The 21,438-nt window shown below is 46.5% G+C and overlaps 1 protein-coding gene across 2 annotated transcripts; it reads right to left on the reverse strand.

The window, feature by feature from the left end:
- Positions 1 to 1,511: 1,511 nt before the first annotated feature.
- LOC138759848 (uncharacterized) lies at positions 1,512 to 20,707 on the reverse strand. 2 transcript variants are annotated; one of them, XM_069930386.1, is made up of 3 exons: positions 19,445 to 20,707; positions 10,028 to 10,140; positions 1,512 to 2,063 (listed from the first exon to the last, which is right to left on the reverse strand). In XM_069930386.1, the coding sequence occupies exons 1-3, from the start codon at positions 19,951 to 19,953 to the stop codon at positions 2,050 to 2,052; spliced, it is 636 nt and encodes a 211-aa protein (XP_069786487.1). In that variant the 5' UTR covers positions 19,954 to 20,707; the 3' UTR covers positions 1,512 to 2,049. The 2 variants fall into 2 exon arrangements, with proteins under 2 accessions (XP_069786487.1, XP_069786488.1); XM_069930387.1 differs by lacking the exon at positions 10,028 to 10,140.
- Between the last annotated feature and the right edge of the window lie 731 nt (positions 20,708 to 21,438).

The following is a 21,438-nucleotide window of genomic DNA, read 5'->3' on the forward strand; positions in this document are numbered from 1 at the left end:
AAGACTTTTTTCTTCATGTATAACAAAGCTCACCCTCTTACTATGCTGGGCTTCTTCTTGCTTGGCTTCTTGCTGTTGGTCCTCTTCTTCTGGGCTACTCATCTGTTGGGCCTCCTGCTGCTGTTCTTCTTTCCTTTCACTCCCTTTCACTGGTCCAGACGGTGTACCGGGGAAGGTACTTTGGGCCAGGTCTTCACCACAATCTTCAACCTTTCCTTGTCAAAAGCCATTATACCAGCTTGTCTGAAGGCCTCCACCATCATACCCATACCAAAGAAAGCACAAATAACCGGCCTAAATGACTACCGTCCAGTAGCACTCACACCTGTCATCACCAAGTGCCTGGAACGACTGGTCCTAGGCCACATCCAAGACTGTCTCCCTCCCTCCTTCGACCCACACCAGTTCGCTTATAAAGCAAACAGATCGACGGAAGACACCATATCCATCATCCTCCACACTGTGCTGAGCCATCTGGAACACAGGAACACCTATGCAAGGGGATTTTTCGTGGACTTCAGCTCAGCCTTTAACACCATCATCCCCGATATCCTAGTCAGCAAACTGTCTGCTCTGGGCCTTCATCCTCTCACCTGTTCATGGATCAAAGATTTCCTTACAGATAGACCACAGACAGTCAAACTTGGAACCCACCTGTCCTCCACCCGCACATTGAGCACGGGCTCCCCACAAGGCTGTGTGCTGAGCCCTTTGCTCTTCACTCTTTACACCGCCGACTGCAGACCTGTCCACGCCAGTAACACCGTGGCGAAGTTTGCAGATGACACCACGGTGGTCGGGTTGATCACAGGGGGAGATGAGTCTGCCTACAGGAATGAAATCCTGAATCTGACCTAGTGGTGCCGGGCTCATAACCTGATCCAAAACACCACAAAAACAAAGGAAATCATTCTGGACTTCAGGAAGCACAGGTCTGACCCGCTCCCCCTCAACATAGATGGTGACTGTGTGATGAGGGTCCACAGCTTCACCCTCCTGGGCATCAATATCTCAGACGACCTCTCCTGGACTGTAAACACTTCAGCAGTCATCAAAAAGGCCCAGAGGCGCCTGTACTTCCAAAGAATGCTCAAAAAGAGCAAGGTGGGTCAGAAGCTGCTGATTACCTTCTACAGTTCCACCATACAGAGCATCCTGCTGTACTGCAGCACAGTATGGTTCTCCCATTGCACTTAAGAAGAGCGGCAAAGACTTCAACGGGTGGTGAGGGCAGCAGAAAAGATAATTGGATGTCCCCTACCCTCCCTGAAGGATCTCAACACCTCTTGTTGCCTCAGTAGTGTACAAGCAATAATAAAGGATCTCACCCACCCTGCCCTGCATCTGTTTGACCTACTACCCTCTGGCAGATGCTACAGGTCAATCAAGACAAGAACAAACAGATTCAGAAACAGCTTTTTCCCCCAGGCTGTCACTACACTGAACACATATATCCACAAATTCCCCTCTCTGTCCTCCACATCTATTATACATACAGCCGACACCCCCCCCCTCCATTCACATAAAGGACATATACGGCACTGTAAATTAAATTTATTTAACTTCTGTGGTGCTGCCTGTGGTTGCGTCGCTGCATTGGTAACCTTGTACTGCTGTCATAAATCTCGTTGTATAACTTGTACAATGACAATAAAAAGCTATTTGTTTTGTTGTTTGTTGTTTTCCTCTTCTTCCAGTTGAGAGCCCTGGTGTCGGGCATCCCTCAGCTGGTTGCGTTATGTTTGCCCGCTCCTCGGCTGAGCCCCCCTCCCGTCGGTGTTCTCCTTCTCCTTAGTATGTGCAGTCGTGCACTTTTCTTTGGCTCAGAGAGCCATTTTTGCAGTCCAGTGGTAGGGGGTCACGACTCTGCGGGGTCGTCACCAACTTCGGAGAACGGGCTCTCTTCTCCACAACAACTCCCTGTTTCTTCATTCAGGTAAGGCCTTCTCATTTCTCTTCCGGTATCTTTTCTTTTTTTTTTCCCTTTGTTTTTTACTTTTTCCTTCTTGGGTGCCATTTTCTTTCTTTTCTATATAACTTTGTGAGAGATCAGTGACACTGATCTAAAAGAGAAGAGAGGATTGTGAGAGATGAGGAACCTTGACATAAAAATATGAAAGATGGGGAAATTATTGCAGACATGTGGAGTGATGGATTAAACCAGTATGAACAGGCGAAGCATGGAAATTAGAATGCAGGAAGCAGAGTTAGCCTATGTAAGATAAGAATCTTCTAGTCTTTTTTACAGGATCAGTGAGCCCACTGTATGAATAAGATAAGGAGAGGTAAGGAATAATAGAATGTAGGAAGTTGAGGTAGTCTGAATGAGATAAGGGTCTCCTAGCCCTAGACAGAAGTACCAAGTTCTACATATATAATTAGTAAGCCTTACACAGATTTATCAAGTTATGCATATTAAATTAGTAAACCCTAGACAGGATTAGCGAACTCTGCATATGAAGGGACTGTAGCTCTGAGAGTTGGAAAGGTGTGAATGGGGACAAGGGCAAGGTTGTGAATAAGGACAATGGGGATAATGACATGAGAAGACACCGTCAGGATACCCCTGGTTCTCCAAGTTCACAGAAACTGCACGTAGCCAGTAAGGATTGCCTAATGCCAAACCCATCCAGGAGGCAGAAGAATGTAAGGGGGAGGGTATTCCTATACTGAAATTCACTGTATAAAAGTTGGATGAGCCCTAGTGTATGTGTGTATTCCCAGGGTAAGGGGAAGCACCTAACTTTGCATTGTTGTTATAATAAATGTTCTTTGTTCTCAATTTTTGTTTCGAGCAATTTCTGTTAAGGTACTTCTATTTCTAACAACTTTATCTTTTATTTGTTATGTTTTGTATTTCTTGAACTTTGTATTTTCATCACTTTATTTCTTCTTTTCTGGAGAAAGCTGGTATTCCCCTACTGGCCACTACTCCATCAAGTGACTCCTCCCTTGTTTACTTTCTAAGGGCTTGTGAGAGATGAGTAAACTTGACATAAAAATATGAAAGATGGGGAAACTAGTACAGACACACGGAGTGATGGATTAAACCAGTATGAACAGGCTAAGCATGGAAATTAGGATGCAGAAAGCAGAGTCAGCCTATGTAAGATAAGAACCTTCTAGTCCTTTCGACAGGATCAGTGAGCCCACCCTATGAATAAGATAAGGAGAGGCAAGGAATAATAGAATGTAGGAAGTTGAGATAGTCTGGATGAGATAAGGGTCTCCTAGCCCTAGACAGAAGTACCAAGTTCTACATATATAATTAGTATGCCATACATAGATTTATCAAGTTATGCATATTTAATTAGTAAACCTTAGACAGGATTAGCGAACTCTGCATATGAAGGGACTCTGAGAGTTGGAAAGGTGTGAATGGGGACAAGGGCAAGGTTATGAATAAGGACAATGGGGATAATGACATGAGAAGACACCGACAGGATACGCCCTGGTCCTCCAAGTCCACTGAAACTGCCCGTAGGCAGGAAGGATTGCCTATGCCAAACCCATCCAGGGGGCAGAAGAATGTAAGGGGGAGGGTATTCTGATACTGAAATTCACTGTATAAAAGTTGGGTGAGCCCCAGTGTATGTGTGTATTCCCAGGGTAAGGGGAAGCACCCAACTTTGCATTGTTGTATAATAAATGTTCTTTGTTCTCAATTTTTGTCTCAAGCAATTTCTGTTAAGGTATTTCTATTTCTAACAAATGGGGACTCGTCCAGGATCACACTCCCTCCACTGACCGAGTGCCCGACGACGGGGGTAGGTGCACCCCAGCTGATTCAGCTGGACTCAAGGACGATGGGTGGCTAGTTAGTGGAAGAAGCGAGTGATATCCGAGAAGAGGCATTGAGAACAAACGACGGGAGAACGCTAAGGAAGCGCGATAAGAGTAGCTACTGGATCTGGTAAGAGAAATTTTTATACCTGTCAGTATGGGAGGTATGGGCAGTAAGAGAGAGAGTCCTAGTGAAGGATTGGATGATCAGATAACTAAACAGAGTCTGTTAGGAGAAATGTTATCTGACTGGGGTTCGGGGAGAACCCGGGGAAAAGACAAACTTATCATGATTAAGTACTGTTGTCTGGAATGGGTTAAAAAAGGGAGCTCGGTATATTGGCCGAATCTCGGATCCGAGGATGACTGGATGTGTCAGGAACTGAACACCTGGCTGTATAAGAATCAAAGGGATAACATTGAAAGCAGGGAATAGGCAGCCTGCTGGCTCAGAGGATCAGTTGACGAACTGGTCCTGAAAGAAAAGAGAAGTGAGGACAAGAGAGATGAGGAACCTCTTGTACCTGGAACACAAGGATGGGATGGGTTACATTCCCTTCCTCAAGAGAATAGGGGTGGTATGATGACCCGTTCGCAAAGTATTAGATTGCCTCCACGGTCGACGAGAGACAGAGGCAATGGTAGTTTTGAGCAGAGTGAGAACCTACTGGAAGAAAGGGCAGGATACTGTGAGTCAGTTTCTGAAGAGCAGGATTTCAGAAATAATAAGCTAGATGTTAGCTGGATGAGACCCCTACGGAAGGTTCCCATGGGAGGGGGTCTCGGTTTTATAAATGTGCCCTTGACCAGTACGGAGGTGTGTAATTTTAAGAGGGAAGTGATTTCCCTGATAGAGGATCCCCAGGGATGTGCTGGACAATTGGATCAATTGTTGGGACCAAATACATATGAATTAGCGGCTATATTTAGGACTCTGTTTACCCTGGATGAGCGTGGAATGATTCGCCAGGCAGGGATTAGAGTCTGGGATCGGGATCACCAAGGGGGACCAGATGCGGTACCTGGAGAAGCTAAATTCCCCTTGGCTAGACCTAATTGGGATAAAAATACCAATGATGGTCGGGTATTAATGGAAGAGTATAGGGTTAATCTGATTAAAGGAATCAGGGAATCTGTTCTGAAGGGACAGAACTTTAAAAAGGCATTCGAAGTTCCTCAGGGACCCGAGGAGACCCGAGGAAATTACAGAAAACTGAGAATTGGCATGAGCAGGGAATAACCCAGCTTCTACAAATTGCGCAAAAAGCCTTTGTACAGAGATCTGAGGATAAGCAGAAGGGAAAGGCTAAGATTTTAATGCAGGCATTTAAGGGAGCTGTGGAGGGGCAGCAAGGAAAAGGTAGGGACTGTGTGCCAGCTCCAGGACGTTGGGAGAAGTGCCGGGTGTGGCAGAGATAATTTCATAAATCACGACTTCTCACTTCAGTCACTGACCAATATTGATTAAAATTCATGCTAAAATTTAAATGTCATAAATGATCGTTTATCAATACTGTAGAATGAGCAAATTTAACTACCAGTTAATTCCAATTTATGAAATAAATTGTATTCAAATGTGATTTTGCACAGGGAGTACCTGAGAGTTGAGTGATGTTATAACATTTGCAGGGAGAAATGTTTGCGCAAATAGGGTGAGTTCTATACATCTTAACTTTAAGTGTATGTGAGATAAAGAAAGGATCTGATGTGTAAAGTGGCTGGATCAGCCAGTTGAAGGGGGAGTGTGCATGTCCCTTTAAGCACGTTGTGGCTCTAATGAATTGTATGCTGTTCACTTGAAACTGAGGCTCCAGGCTCCTCTCTTGCAGTTAGAGGTATGGATCCCTCTCAATAGATTTAGTACACATTCAGCAGTCAAGGTCTGTGAGTTTAAAAGATCGCCCACCTCTGGAGAATAAAGAAACCTCTGGGGAATCCAATAAGTTAATGATTGATTTCTCTGGTGCATTTTCCTCTGGAGTGAAACTCATGCCTCAGCACAATTTCTCTGTATTGCCGCTGTAATTTAGTTCTGGAATATGATTTAATTAGTGGCATAGTTCAGAACAATTGGGTGCATAGGCATAAAAATATCATTAATAGCTCACAGATCTTGTACCAGATGCTATTCAGTACATCTTGACTTAAGGGCTGGAGAAATTGGCATGTTAGAATGAGATTGGCAGGGCACCAATATTTCTTGATTCAATAATGACCCCACAAGCTCCAGGATTCATGTAGTAGAACTCTTAAGTGGAATATAATAAAAACTAGACTATACTTAAATGATTGTGTGTGCAATCCTCATAAGTACATATTTTGAATGTTTTCGGTGCCGGTTTTTACAGATTGTTTTAAATAAGGCCAGCTCCTGTGGGCTGTGGCGCAAGGCATTTAATGTTTAAACTACAATAGCGACGTTAAATAATCGTTAAATTCGTTGCCGTCTGCAGTGACAAAGACATGTCTTATTCCCACTCGGCTATTTTTAAAATAAATTCATTTCAGAATACAGTTAATATCACTCGCCGAATCGTTATGGCTAATGGTGTAATTTTCAAATACGAAGCGATCTTAATGGATAGGGATGATCTGACTCTGACTACAAGTAGAGAACATAATCCAGCAGCCTTTTTAGTCTCTCCAAGCTCTGCCAACACCATCAATGAGTTAGAGCATATATGCTTGGAGGTGATAGACCTGCAGACTAAGATTAGAGAGGATTTAAGTGATGAGCCTTTACAGGAGAGAGAATGGCATCATTGATGGCTCTTCCCGCTGTATTGATGGCACTCGCTATAGTGTAGTGGATGGGAAAGAGGGAGTAGTTATTGAAGCCGGTCGCCTTCCCGGTCACTGGTCAGCCCAGTCTTGCGAATTATATGCCCTCTGTCGAGCTCTCCAAGGTCTGGAAAATAATGTGGGCACAATCTACACAGATTCAAAATGCTTTTGGGGTAGTGCACACCTTTGGGAAAATCTGGAAGGAGCGGGGAATGATAACGGGAAAAGGACAGAAATTGATGCATGAGAACCTAATTGTCCAGTCCTTGGAGGCTCTGACATTACCTGAAGAAATAGCTGTGGTTCATGTACGGGGCCATCAAACTGGTGACAGCCCTGAAGCACAGGGCAACAGACAGGCAGATACAGCTGCTAAACAGGCTGCGCTCACTGCAAAAGTGGACATGCAGCTGTTACTCCCCATCCCACAGCAGCTTAAAAAGACTCCCATCTTTTCATGAGAAGAGGAGGTTTATATAAGGGATCAGGTGATGCGTCAAACTAGTGATGGGTTGTGGTGGACAGCCGAAGGACCCCAAGTGCTGAAGAAAGCATTGGTACAGCAAATTTTTGACCAGCTCCACCAACAGACACACTGGGGAGCCCAGGCACTTGTCGACACTTTTGTAAGCTCCTTTCATTGTTCGGGCGTATACACTGTAGCCAAGCAGAGTACTCAGGGGTGTCCAATTTGTCAGAAAATTAATGAGAAAGTCATGCGCCAGGTAATGCCTAGCGGTCGCGATATCGCTGTACGCCCTTTCCAATGGATACAAGTGGATTTCACAGAGTTACCTAAGATAGGTGTTCACAAGTACCTGTTGGTGATGGTAGATCATTTCACGCGATGGGTTGAGGCTTTCCCGACCCCGAATGATCGTGCTAGCACCATTATCAGAGTACTACTGGATTCTGTGATTCCACGGTATGGGATGATCCAGACCATTGACTTGGATTGGGGTACACACTTTACTTCTTGGGTACTCCAGGGGGTTTGTAAAAGACTGGGCATAGACTGGCAGCTCAGAAGGGTTTACTAGCTCAAACTCACCCCTGGAGTATCCTATTCAATCTATTAAACCTGGTGATTGGGTATTTGTTAAAGCTTGGCAAGATAAACAACTAAAACCTGTCTTGGATGGTCCCTACTATGTACTTTTGATTACAGAAACCGCTGTACAAACGAAAGAAAAGGGTTGGAGCCACATCCAACAAATCAAATGAGCTGCTGAACCACAGACTACAGATCTTGAAAATCCACCCTCCACCTGGCGTGCTGTCCTTCATCCTGACTTGAAAGTTACACTATGCCGGGAAAAAGTCTTGTAATGTTGTTTTTATTATTTATTGTACTGTTTAATTGTTGCCTCCCAAATTCTGGGACATCACTGAAGTATTCAAAATGTATTAAGTCCTCCTGGAATAGGGGCAGCATAGATGGCCAGTATTTTACTTTAGAATGTAGATGGGGCATAGATATAGGGTACAATCATAGTAAGGTAGGGGCTAATATAGATTTCAAATGTGGACCAGGGGAACAGAACACCTCTAATATGATGATTTTAATGGTATTTTGGACTGTGCAGATATTAACAAGATCAGTTTTAAACATTTAGCACAAAGCAGATGTGGGCACAAAGGCAGACAGGATAATTGTCAGGATTGTACATGTGGCAGAGAGAGAGTTGATACATATGCTAATGTTCGCAGGCAGGCTACAACTCACAGATTAAGTTACAAGAAACACCCCTCCCCAACCTGTGCTATTGTAGAGCATCCTTTGGGTTACACAGCCATTTCAATTCTTAAATACCACTACTTTAAGGGGAGTCCCAATGGTAAACGAAATAAACAGCTCCAGAATACTAAAGCTGCTGGGCATTTAAATCATTTGTTCAGACTCCAGGCGGCTTTGGAGATCGTCGCCGAATGGACGGCGATGGCCCTGAATGTAGGGGCTGAAGAAAGACGACAGCTACAAGCAACGATTCAACGAAACCGCCTGGCTCTCTATTGCTCGTTGGCTGCTGGAGGCAGCGTCTGTGCGAGACTCAGTACTGACAATGCTTACAACAGTCAGGCGTTTAAAGACACTGCTTCAGGACTTCGACAAGAATCTGTCCATACCCATGTTCAGACTTGGCAACCTTGGACTGATGTGGGATGGACTAGACTTTTTATTGAGAACTGGAGCTTGATACTCACAGCCCTTATAGCAGCAGGACTCACTATTCTGGTCAGTGTGGTGCTCCCCTACCTAAAGGCTGGTATTCATTTCATGATATTGCGGGCCCCTATTTCTTTAACCCAAGGGGTGTGTGTTTCCCAAATGGATGCTTATGACACTGCAATTCGTTTATTGACCCGCTGGGAGAAAGACCAACTTCAGCAATAGCACATTTCATTTGACAGATCAATGACACTGATCTAAAAGAGAAGTGAGGATTGTGAGAGATGAGTAAACTTGACATAAAAATATAAAAGATGGGGAAACTAGTACAGACACATGGAGTGATGGATTAAACCAGTATGAACAGGCTAAGCATGGAAATTAGGATGCAGAAAGCAGAGTCAGCCTATATAAGATAAGAATCTTCTAGTCCTTTCGACAGGATCAGTGAGCCCACCCTATGAATAAGATAAGGAGAGGCAAGGAATAATAGAATGTAGGAAGTTGAAATAGTCTGGATGAGATAAGGGTCTCCTAGCCCTAGACAGAAGTACCAAGTTCTACATATATAATTAGTAAGCCATACACAGATTTATCAAGTTATGCATATTTAATTAGTAAACCCTAGACAGGATTAGCGAACTCTGCATATGAAGAGACTGTAGCTCTGAGAGTTGGAAAGGTGTGAATGGGGACAAGGGCAAGGTTATGAATAAGGACAATGGGAATAATGACATGAGAAGACACCGACAGGATACCCCCTGGTCCTCCAAGTCCACTGAAACTGCATGTAGGCAGGAAGGATTGCCTATGCCAAACCCATCCAGGGGGCAGAAGAATGTGAGGGGGAGGGTATTCTGATACTGAAATTCACTGTATAAAAGTTGGGTGAGCCCCAGTGTATGTGTGTATTCCCAGGGTAAGGGGAAGCACCCAACTTTGCATTGTTGTATAATAAATGTTCTTTGTTCTCAATTTTTTTCTCGAGCAATTTCTGTTAATGTACTTCTATTTCTAACAGGCTTTTTTCAAGATTTGAATAAAACACTGCGAGTTTTTATGGAAAGGTAAATTAGCCCAAATGGCATTGCATAGACTTACATGGAAGTATACATTGGGCGGACTACAATTACCACATTTTCAAAATTATTATGAAGAGGCTGTAATGGAAGATTTAAATTGTTTTTTACTTCTGAAGCTGCAAGGATGAGAACCTGATTGTTTTTTAGAATCAGCAGACATAATCTAATTTACACCATGAGGCCCAGGATGCATATTTAGTAGACACACCTAAATTCCGCCATGGGGCCCAGGATGCAGTTGAATCAGTAGACATTATCCAACTTTCACCTTGAGGCCCAGAGATGCAGTTGTCTTTTGTTAGTCGCAGACTGTCAGGAGACCTTGAAGATAATTAAATCATTTGTTTAAAGAGATAAGATCTGAAGTAAACAATTTTTGTGTAATATAAGCCATGGTCCCACTGCTGAAGTTTGAGACACTCCAAGAGGTGGCAACATCTCTCAGCAAGAAGAACTTCAAGAGTCCAGCTAACGTCCCGGTCGAGGGAGGTAGAGAAGCTGCTACCAGCGCCCCGACAACTTACTAAAAGTGTGCAGTCGTTGCCTCGCTTCAGCAGTTGGGACCAGTCCAGGTGTTGATAAGTATAATTGGGAAGGGCTTGCATATTATAGTATGAATTCAGCTTTAGATTTAGTCATAAAGACTTGTATAAACTGAACTGCTCTCGGTGTATGTGTGTCTATTTTCTTTTGGTAGCTCAAACACTGTGACCAATCTAAAATGAACAAAATGAGAGGTATAAGTTTACACAAGACAGAGGCCCAGTTGAAGTTTATTAGTAGATTGATGGATTTAGCCCAGCCTCCTAGCTGGGCTAAAGAGGAGATGGCGTGTATTTCTAGGGTTGAAATACATTAATTTATATTTCGTTGGAATTTGATTTTGTTACAGCAGTATGATATGCCGATGTTGAAGCATTTGTTAAAGATTTGGTTAAAAAAAAATAGGGTGTTAGATTCGAAAGATAAATTATCCATTTTAACTCCATTGTATAACAATCAGCTTATTCCTTTTTCAATGTTTAATAATCATTTAACGATTTGGGATTCTAAAGGTATAAAGACAATACAAGATTGTTTTGTAGAGGGGCGATTTCTTTCTTTTAATCAGTTGAAAGATTTGATATACCTGTAAATTATTTTTTTCCGTATTATCAACTTAGAGCTTTGATAAAAGATAATTATGGAAGAGAGATTATTTTACCTACTTTATCGAGATTTGAATCTTTGATTTACTCTATAACGAAAAAGGGTTATATTTCAGTTATGTTACAAGATAGTATGGATAAACCAGATTGGGAGAAATCTAAACTTAAATGGGAGAATGATTTAGTATTTATATTTCCCAAAGATGATTGGGCGAATATGTGTCAGGACAATGTAATTAAATTGACTAATGTACAATATGGAATGGTTAATTATAATTTTTTTACATCAATTCTCTCTTTTCTCTTTGGCTTGGCTTCGCGGATGAAGATTTATGGAGGGGGTAAATGTCCACGTCAGCTGCAGGCTCGTTTGTGGCTGACAAGTCCGATGCGGGACAGGCAGACACGGTTACAGCGGTTGCAGGGGAAAATTGGTTGGTTGGGGTTGGGTGTTGGGTTTTTCCTCCTTTGCCTTTTGTCAGTGAGGTGGGCTCTGCGGTCTTCTTCAAAGGAGGTTACTGCCCGCCAAACTGTGAGGCGCCAAGATGCACGGTTTGAGGCGATATCAGCCCACTGGCGGTGGTCAATGTGGCAGGCACCAAGAGATTTCTTTAGGCAGTCCTTGTACCTTTTCTTTGGTGCATCTCTGTCACGGTGGCCAGTGGAGAGCTCGCCATATAACACGATCTTGGGAAGGCGATGGTCCTCCATTCTGGAGACATGCTGGATCTTCAGCAGCGTGGACTCAATGCTGTCGACCTCTGCCATCTCGAGTACTTCGACGTTAGGGATGAAAGCGCTCCAATGAATGTTGAGGATGGAGCGGAGACAACGCTGGTGGAAGCGTTCTAGGAGCCATAGGTGATGCCGGTAGAGGACTCATGATTCGGAGCCGAACAGGAGCGTGGGTATGACAACGGCTCTGTATACGCTTATCTTTGTGAGGTTTTTTTTTAATTTTTAATTTTATGTAAAAATATGGGTTTAATAATTCAGATTCTTGTTTTAGATGTGGTTCGTGTATTGGAACTTTTCTACATGCTGTATGGAATTGTGTTAAAGTTCAATAATTTTGGTAAGGAATTAAAGTAGTTTTGGAGAAATTATATAATTTTATATTACCGTTGGATCCAATGATTTTCTTGTTGGGAAATTTGTATTCGTTAAGGGGATTGGATAAAATTCAAATTTTTTGTACGTTTGGTGTTATCAGTAGCGCGTAAATGTGTTGCTAGTACCTGGAAAGATGATACTGAGATTAATATATCACATTGGCACAATTTTACATGATCATTTTTCTTTGTAAGTAAGTAGTCTCCATATTTGAAATATATGCATTTAGATATACGTTGAAATGTTATTAACATTTACAATATTTTAAAAAATATTATATTACCTATATAATTTTTTTTTGTTGCTCCCCTGAAGGGAGTTGGCTGTAGGGGTGGGAGGGTGGGATGGGTGTTAATGTAAAATTTTCTTTGATTATTTCTATACTGTATGTTATGTTTTTGTTATCTTTTAAATAAAGTTTGAAAAAAAAGAAAGGCTGGATGCAGACTGGGAGATTGCTTCATTGAGCATCTGTCCACTGCAAGAGCGGGGATCTCCCTGTGGCCACCCATTCCAATGACCTGCCCCATTCCCATGCTGAAATGTCTGTCCATGCTCTCGTGCAGTCCCAGACTGAGACCACCCGCAAAATTGAGGAACCACACCTTTATGTTCTGCCTGAACACCCTCCAGCCAGATGGCATAAACATCGACTTCTCCGGTTTCTGTTAGCCCCACTACCCCTTTCACCAACCCTATTTCTCCTTCCCCCCTCGCTCTGTCTCTCTCTTTCCCTTTAGGCCATTTCAGATAGCCCAAAAGTTGAGATGTAAAGGCAGAGAAACTCCACCAAAATGCATAATGACCTACCTTTCTGAATGTGCAGAGGCGGACTTCGAGCCGCATATTTCAAACCCTCTTCGAGAGGGATAATCTCTGCAGCGCAACCTGTGGTGATATGTAATTACACCACTAGGTCACCAGGGATCATCCCAGTGACCTTATATATAAAGCAGTCCAGAGCTACAGTCTAGCCTTCCAGGTTTGTCTTGCAGAGAGACAAGACCTCTTAGTGTACATATTAGTTTATTAAAGCTGTCTTATACTCACACTGCTGTTATGGTTATTGTCAGTAAAATTTAATAAACTAATATGATAGCTACTAGGATGGAAGCTGCTTCTGCTCCAACGCGCATTCCCGACCACCTGGAGACTCTTCCTGAGGAATGGAATCCGCGGACGACCAGCATGCTTGTGCTTCCGAGGACAGAGACGGCGAGGAACCGCTGTACTGGAATCATGGTGGAATGCAGGGAAGACCACAGAAGTATGTTAGGGCAGGTAAGAAACAGCCAAGAGCCCTGCCTGCCTGTGGGTTCGCCAGTACAAGCGCCGCCGATCCTAAACCCCAGTCTGATCAGAAAGGGATCACAAGTGCGGGTGGAAGGAGCTCCACAAGTTGTGCTCCCGATTGCCACGTATGTCCAGAATTCCCAACCACTCCAGAGCCAGGAAAAGCAGACAACGCTACCGTCACCCCCCCAGCAGCGGTTTCCCCACTGGGATACCCCCCAAAGCCCGCTGCAAATGTCCAAAAGCCAGAGATTCAGCCAACATCCCAGGTTACTCCTCCAGCAGACACAAGCCCCACAGAGGCTCTACCAGCAGCTCCCAGTACCCCAGGGTCCACCCTTGCTACACCTAAGGGACCAGAGACTGCGGCTTAGCCATGTTCTGCGACCAGACAGGCTGGAGCTCGACCCCAGAAATCCTGCAGCCGGCACTCATTTCGGCCGCAGGCAGAGATCCTTTCTGAATTACGTGGAGGGTGCTGAGGCATTGGATAAAGAGCTATTAATGCTGCTGTTAGCCCAGCTGGGAGTCCACCCTTACTCCCTTATACAGGATGCCAGGTCCTACCAAGAGGCAATGAGCATTTTACAGAGGCATGACAGTAAGGGGCATAGTGAACTCCACACCCGGTACAGACTCATGACCAGGTCACAACAAGTAGGGGAGTCTGCCAGAGACTTTATACTCTCTCTGAAAGACATGGCGAGAGGCTGCAACTTTAAAGCAGTATCAGCTCAGGAGTATGCGGAGGACCTTATTAGGGATAGAATTGTTACGGGCATATGGTCCACTGAGACGAGACATCAATTGCTGGAGAAAGGAATGATGGGGCTAGATGAGGCAGAGACTATTGCAGAAGCTTTAGAAAGCTCCAAGAAATAACTGGAGGAGTACTCACAGGACCCTGGGGCTGGGACAAACGTCACACTGCTGGACTCTCTAGACTCACGAAAAGAAAAGTATGCTGCCTCACAGGAATCCACAGCACCAGCAGCACAACTTGAGGGTCCCAAGTGCTTTTCCTGTGGTCTAAGAAAGGACCCCAGAGCCCTCTGCCCTGCCAGAGAAAATGCCTGTTCCAACTGTTGAAAACGTAGGCATTATGCAAAAGTCTGCAGAAGCCCCAAGGCCACAGCCAAGGCCCATTCTCATGCTAATAAGAGGCGGGAAAGCTCTTCTTTCTCCACAGACAAACAGAAGAAGAAGAATGCCATGTGCAGCCGGCTATCTTGGATAAATGCTACAGAGCAGAGGACAGTCTTCAGGAGATGAATATGACGCCGAGTACTATCAGATGGAAGGACACGAAGGACACACTAGACTTGCTTCCCTACGCATGAATCAGGCGAGTCCACACAATTTATCTGACGCCACTGTGTACATCAAAATTAATGGTGTGAGGGTAAATTGCTAAATAGATAATGGAAGCACTGAAAGTTTTATTGACCAGGGGTTAGTCAACCGCCTTGCCCTCCCCACATGCCCGAGTGAGCACCAGATCCTGTTAGCAGCCAGCAGCCTTGCGGCTGAGGTAAAACAGTTTTGCAGAGCTACTCTAGAAATCCAGGGCACAAATTAAGAAGGGTTCAAATTACTAGTACTCCCTCACCTCTGTGCCCCGTAACTATTGGGGTTAGATTTTCAGTGCCAGTTAGAAAGCATTACAATAGTGCACAACGGGCCTCACCCCCCACTACGCCTTACGAAGAAACAACACTGCAACCTGTCTGTCCTGAACATAGAACTCCCTCCGCTGTTCACACACCTGACCCCAGAATGCACACCAATAGCCACAAGAGCAGGAGGTGCAGCCTAAGGGATAGAGCCTTCATTAGGACAGAGGTCCGCAGGCTACTACAGGAGGGCATCATAGAGCAGAGCACCAGGCCCTGGAGAGCCCAGGTGGTTGTAGTAAAGTCAGGAGAAAAACTGCGCATGGTAGTGGATTACAGCCAGATAATAAACAAATTTACACAACTAGATGCCTACCCCCTGTCACGCATAGCAAACATGGTCAACAACATTATCCAGTATAAGGTGTTCTCCACCATAGACCTGAAGGCAGCATACCACCAACAGCCCATGAGAAACAGCGATCACATTTACACGGCATTTGAGGCAGACGGCAGGCTGTATCAATTTCTGCGACTTCCCTTCGGTGTCTCCAATGGAGTGTCCCTGTTTCAGAGAGAAATGGACCGAATAGTAGATGAGTTCCAACTGAGAACAATGTTCCCCTACATAGACAACATGACAATCTATGGCCACACTCAGGAGGATCATGACATGAATTTAAAATGCTTCTTCCAGGCAGCCGAGGAAAGGAACCTAACGTACAACAGGGAAAAATGCGTCTTTAGAGCCAGGAAGTTGCCAATCCTGGGCTACATAGTGCAGAACAGGGAAATCAGCCCCTACCCAGCCCGTATGCGCCCTCTCCTAAACCTCCCAGTGCCACACATGCTGAAAGCACTAAAAAGGTGTTGGGGGCTGTTTGCTTACTACGCTCAATGGGTCCCCAACTATGCTAACAGGGCCTGCCCACTTATAAAAGCCTCAGTTTTCCCATTGTGCCCAGCAGCCACCAGAGCATTCAGGAACATTAGGGACCATATCGCTAAAGCTACCATGCGGTCCATAGATGAGTCGATCCCGTTTCAAGTAGAAATGGATGCATCCGATGTGGCTCTGGCAGCCACCCTAAACCAAGACAGACGACTGGTGGCCTTTTTCTCCCGATCTTTACAGAGGTCAGAAGTAAGACACTCAGCAGTAGAGAAGGAAGCCCTAGCCATTGTGGAAGCAGTAAGGCACTGGCGACATTATCTGGCGTGCAAACACTTCACCCTCATCACAGACCAACGGTCTGTGGCTTTTGTGTTCGATAACCAGAACAGGGGGAGAATTAAGAATGACAAAATCCTGCACTGGTGGATAGAATTGTCTACATTTAACTACAACATTCTATACCGCCCCGGGAGACTCAACGAGCCCCCGGACGCGCTGTCCAGAGGCATTTGTGCCACCCTTAACCGCACGTCCTGGTTGCAGAAGTTGCACAATGAGCTGGGCCACCTGGGGGGGCGGGGGAGTCACTAGACTGTTTCACTTCATTAAAACCCAAACCCTTCCATTTTCAGTAGAGGAAGTGAGGTCAGTGAACAAGGGCTGTGTGGAATGCAAACCGCAATTTTACCGGCCAGACAAACCCCTGATAAAAGCTACCAAACCTTTTGAGTGCCTCAGCCTTGATTTTAACGGCCCGCTCCCATCCAATAATAGAAATGTCTATTTCCTAAACGTAATAGATGAATATTTCCGTTTCCCCTTCACAATCCCGTGTTCTGATGTATCAGCAGCCACTGTTATAAAATGCCTCCAACCCATCTTCAGCATATTTGGGTACCCGAACTACATACACACAGACAGGGGTGTTGCATTCATGAGCGCAGAAGTACAGCAGTACCTGCACGAGAGAGGGATTGCTACCAGCCACACTACAAGTTACAATCCCGGGGGAATGGATAAATCGAAAGGAAAATGCCACTATCTGGAAAACGGTCCTCTTGACTTTAAAAGCAAAAAACCTGCCTGTTACTAGATGGCAAGAAGTGTTGCCAGAGGCCCTACACTCTATATGTTCTTTGTTGTGTACTGCCACTAACATGACCCCACATGACTGTATCTTTTCTTTCACAAGGAAAGCCACGACGGGCACAGTGCTGCCTAAATGGATGATGACACCGGGACCTGTTCTCCTCTGGAACCACTGCAGACCCCACAAAGCGGATCTGCTGATGGATCAAGTGCAGGTGAGGCACGCGAACCCTCAGTATGCTTTCGTCACATTCCCAGATGTAAGAGAAGACTCGGTGGCCACCAGGGATCTCGTGCCAGCCAGATGTGCGAGCAGTACGGAGGAAATAGATGTCTATGGATCAACAAGGAGTGTAGCAGCAGTCACTAGAATAGTCGTCCATCGAGTCACCCCCAGAGGACTATACTACCCACCCCAGAAATCAGGACCCTGGGGTACACCTGCCCCACAAAATATCACCACCGTAGACTCGGTGGCAGGACATAATCCCATACAAGAGGATCCCCAGCCACACAGTCACATGTCCAACCAGTACTTCCCACTCCCACACCTCCACCAAGAAAGGCTGAAAGGCAGACCGCACTCCCCACCCCTATACCACTACCGAGGAGGTCCAGAAGGCAACAGAAACCATGAAAAATTTTGGACATGAACTTACAAACAAGGGAAGGAGGACGGTGGGGGGGGGGGGGAAATAACAATTTTTTAAGGATGGGTGAATGTGGTGATATGTAATTACACCACGAGGTCACCAGGGGTCATCCCGGGGACCTTGTATATAAAGCAGTCCAGAGCTACAGTCTAGCCTTCCAGGTTCGTCTTGCAGAGAGACAAGACCTCTTAGTGTACATATTAGTTTATTAAAGCTGTCTTATACCCGCACTGCTGTTGTGGTTATTGTCAGTACACAGCCCTTTGCACAGCAGTTTGAATGTCCAGCTACAAGCGGCTGTTTAAGGGTGGGCTGATAATACCGTCAACCCACCATCCATCTCCCCACTCAACCCTCTCCCTCCAAGTCGGGTGGTGGGTAGCCCTTGGGGCAGTAGGGGTCGGTGGGGCAGCGGGGACTGTCAGTGGGGGCCATCTGGGCAACAGGAACCATCATGGCAGCAGGGAATGTCAGAGCAGCGAGAGCTGTCAGCGGGGCAGTGGGAACCACCAGGGCAGTCAGGACAGCGGGGACTAGCGGGGCAGCGAGAGGTGTAAGGGGGTGGCCAGTGCGGGCTAGGACAGCCAGACTGGGCCACTGCAGCTCAATGCGTGGCAGAGCAAAGACCATCTTATCTACCCATAATCCCCCACGCAGCTGGAACTGTTCTTGGAACCATAGAGCGGTTTCAGCTGTGTGGGGGATTATGGGTAGGAATGATGGCCTTTGCTCTGCCATGTATTTATGATGGGTGGCGCTATGGCACCAGTCGCCCCACTTCCATCAGATCCAGAGGGTGCTACGAGGCGCCTCTGGATATGAATGGGACACTGAAGCAGCCTTTTAGGGCTGCTGTCTGAAAGCTAAGTTCCCATTTTTTTAATCCACTCCATAGCCGGTCTCAAGGCAGAGGCCCGACATGTCTCCTTTCCTCCAGCTCTGCATTCACAAAGCCACCCCCTCCCCTGATCAATCATCATCTTTCTTCTATCTACATCGAATTATCACATTTTGTCTGTGGCCTTTGCTTCTCCGCTGCCCTTTTGTCCCTTGTCCCCCTGCCTTTTTATTCAATCTCCTGTCTGCTATTTGTTCATACCTTGAAGAAGGGATCAGGCCCGATACATTGGTTACGTATATTTACCTGCAGAACTGATGGAAGAGCCATGCCCTTTTTCCATTGGTACAGATATCCTTTGATTTACACACTTTTCAAGTTTTATGCCTAATGAGCTTGTATCCAGGTGCTGGACCATTTTTAACCAGGAATATATTTATCACTGTGACATGAAACTATTGGAAGATCGTTTTATCCTGAGATTAAAGTTCATAATCCTTACTCAGGCCTGTGTGCGGGAGGGCGGGGTTTGCGGGCGATCGGGTTGGACAACGACAGTGCGGGGGCATCGGCTCTCGCTGCAGGGCGGCATCTCGGCGGATCAGCGGCCCCGTCACCGTGAGTCGCGGGTCGGCCTGCGGCAGGGAGGGGGAGTGGGCAACGGTCCTGGCGAGGTCAGGCCCCCCCTGAGTTTCTGCCGGACCCCCCTTGACCTGCTGAGTTTCTCCCGGACCTCCCTTGACCTGCTGAGTTTCTCCCGGACCCCCCTTGACCTGCTGAGTTTCTCCCGGGCCCCCCTTGACCTGCTGAGTTTCTCCCGGACCCCCTTTTCTTTCCGTGCTGGTGTCCCAGGACCTTTCCAGGGCAGTCTCTGCGCTCAGGACCGTGCTGGGATCCCGGTCAGCGGTGGAGGAGCAGGTGAGCGCGGCTAATCCTGATCCAGCCCACGCCACTCCCGAGATTGGCGGGGGGTTCAACCCTACCTGCCCAACCAGCCTCGCTCTCCACATGTACTCCGGGCACCCGCCGCTGGTCTGGTGAGAAGGCGCGGGGCGGCCGGCGCCCCCATCGCCCGGCGGGCAGCCCCAATCTTCTCTCCGGCGTCCCGACTCCATCTGCAGCTCCAAGAAATGCTGTGCCACTGGGGTTCCGGGCGCTGGGAAGCAGCCTTGGCTTCCCCTGACACCGGCCAGGCCACGCTGCGGTGGGGGGGTGGGCGGGGGGACATGACAGCTTGTTTATAAAACCACCCACCACTACTTGTCAAGGACCAGGATTTTTCTCTCTCTCTCTCACCCTGGGACACAGTGGTTACTGTGCATGCGCTATACTGGCACAGCGGCCAGCGGGCCACCTCTAATACATTTTTGATATGATCTTGCGGGCCAAATATAATTACATCGCGGGCCAAGTTTGGCCCGCGGGCCAGAGTTTGACATGTGTGGCCTAGCTCTTTGGAGTGTGTGGAGAAGGATGCAAGGGTTCTTGTCATGGTTCATCCCCAACAACAGTGGAACAGAGGACTCTGAATTATGTGTTGCTCCTGGGGTGCACGCAGAGACAGACATCCAGTTTTTTTGGATGATCAACTGTTTGATGAAAAATGCTCTTTGGTCTTCCCAAAACGTGTTGGTCTTCCAGCACATTGAGACGTCAGTGAGAAATACTACTGACTGGCACATTCCAGGGGACTCACTGAAGCTTGGTGCAGCCAATGAAAGAGCTTAGTGGGGAAGGACCGTTATCCAGGGGCTTTTCCACTGCTGCACATAAAAGGCAGAGTCTAATAGGGAAGCCCTTAAATAATGGAGAGGGGAGTTACTGCAGGCCACTTTTGTGACTGATGCAATCGAACAAGGAATGCTATGGCACAGCACAGGCCCTTCAGGCATGAAGTTGTGCCCATCAGTATATTCTTTCTTTGGCTTGGCTTCGTGGACGAAGATTTATGGAGGGGTAATGTCCACGTCAGCTGCAGGCTCGTTTGTGGCTGACAAGTCCGATGCGGGACAGGCAGACACGGTGGCAGCGGTTGCAAGGGAAAATTGGTTGGTTGGGGTTGGGTGTTGGGTTTTTCCTCCTTTGTCTTTTGTCAGTGAGGTGGGCTCTGCGGTCTTCTTCAAAGGAGGTTGCTGCCTGCCGAACTGTGAGGCGCCAAGATGCACGGTTTGAGGCGATATCAGCCCCACTGGCGGTGGTCAATGTGGCAGGCACCAAGAGATTTCTTTAGGCAGTCTTTGTACCTCTTCTTTGGTGCACCTCTGTCTCGGTGGCCAGTGGAGAGCTCGCCATAGAACATAATCTTGGGAAGGCGATGGTCCTCCATTCTGGAGACGTGACCCACCCAGCGCAGTTGGATCTTCAGCAGCGTGGATTCGATGCTGTCGGCCTCTGCCATCTCGAGTACTTCGATGTTGGTGATGAAGTCGCTCCAATGAATGTTGAGGATGGAGCGGAGACAACGCTGGTGGAAGTGTTCTAGGAGCCGTAGGTGATGCTGGTAGAGGACCCATTATTCGGAGCCGAACAGGAGTGTGGGTATGACAACGGGTCTGTATACGCTAATATTTGTGAGGTTTTTCAGTTGCTTGTTTTTCCATACTCTTTTGTGTAGTCTTCCAAAGGCACTATTTGCCTTGGCGAGTCTGTTGTCTATCTCGTTGTCGATCCTTGCATCCGATGAAATGGTGCAGCCGAGATAGGTAAACTAGTTGACCGTTTTGAGTTTTGTGTGCCCGATGGAGATGTTGGAGGGGGGGGGGCTGGTAGTCATGGTGGGGAGCTGGCTGATGGAGGACCTCAGTTTTCTTCAGGCTGACTTCCAGGCCAAACATTTTGGCAGTTTCCGCAAAACAGGACGTCAAGCGCTGAAGAGCTGGCTCTGAATGGGCAACTAAAGTGGCATTGTCTGCAAAAAGTAGTTCATGGACAAGTTGCTCTTGTGTCTTGGTGCGAGCTTACAGGCGCCTCAGATTGA

This window comes from Narcine bancroftii, chromosome 4 (assembly GCF_036971445.1).
Source record: "Narcine bancroftii isolate sNarBan1 chromosome 4, sNarBan1.hap1, whole genome shotgun sequence".
Classification (NCBI taxonomy): Eukaryota; Metazoa; Chordata; class Chondrichthyes; order Torpediniformes; family Narcinidae; genus Narcine; species Narcine bancroftii.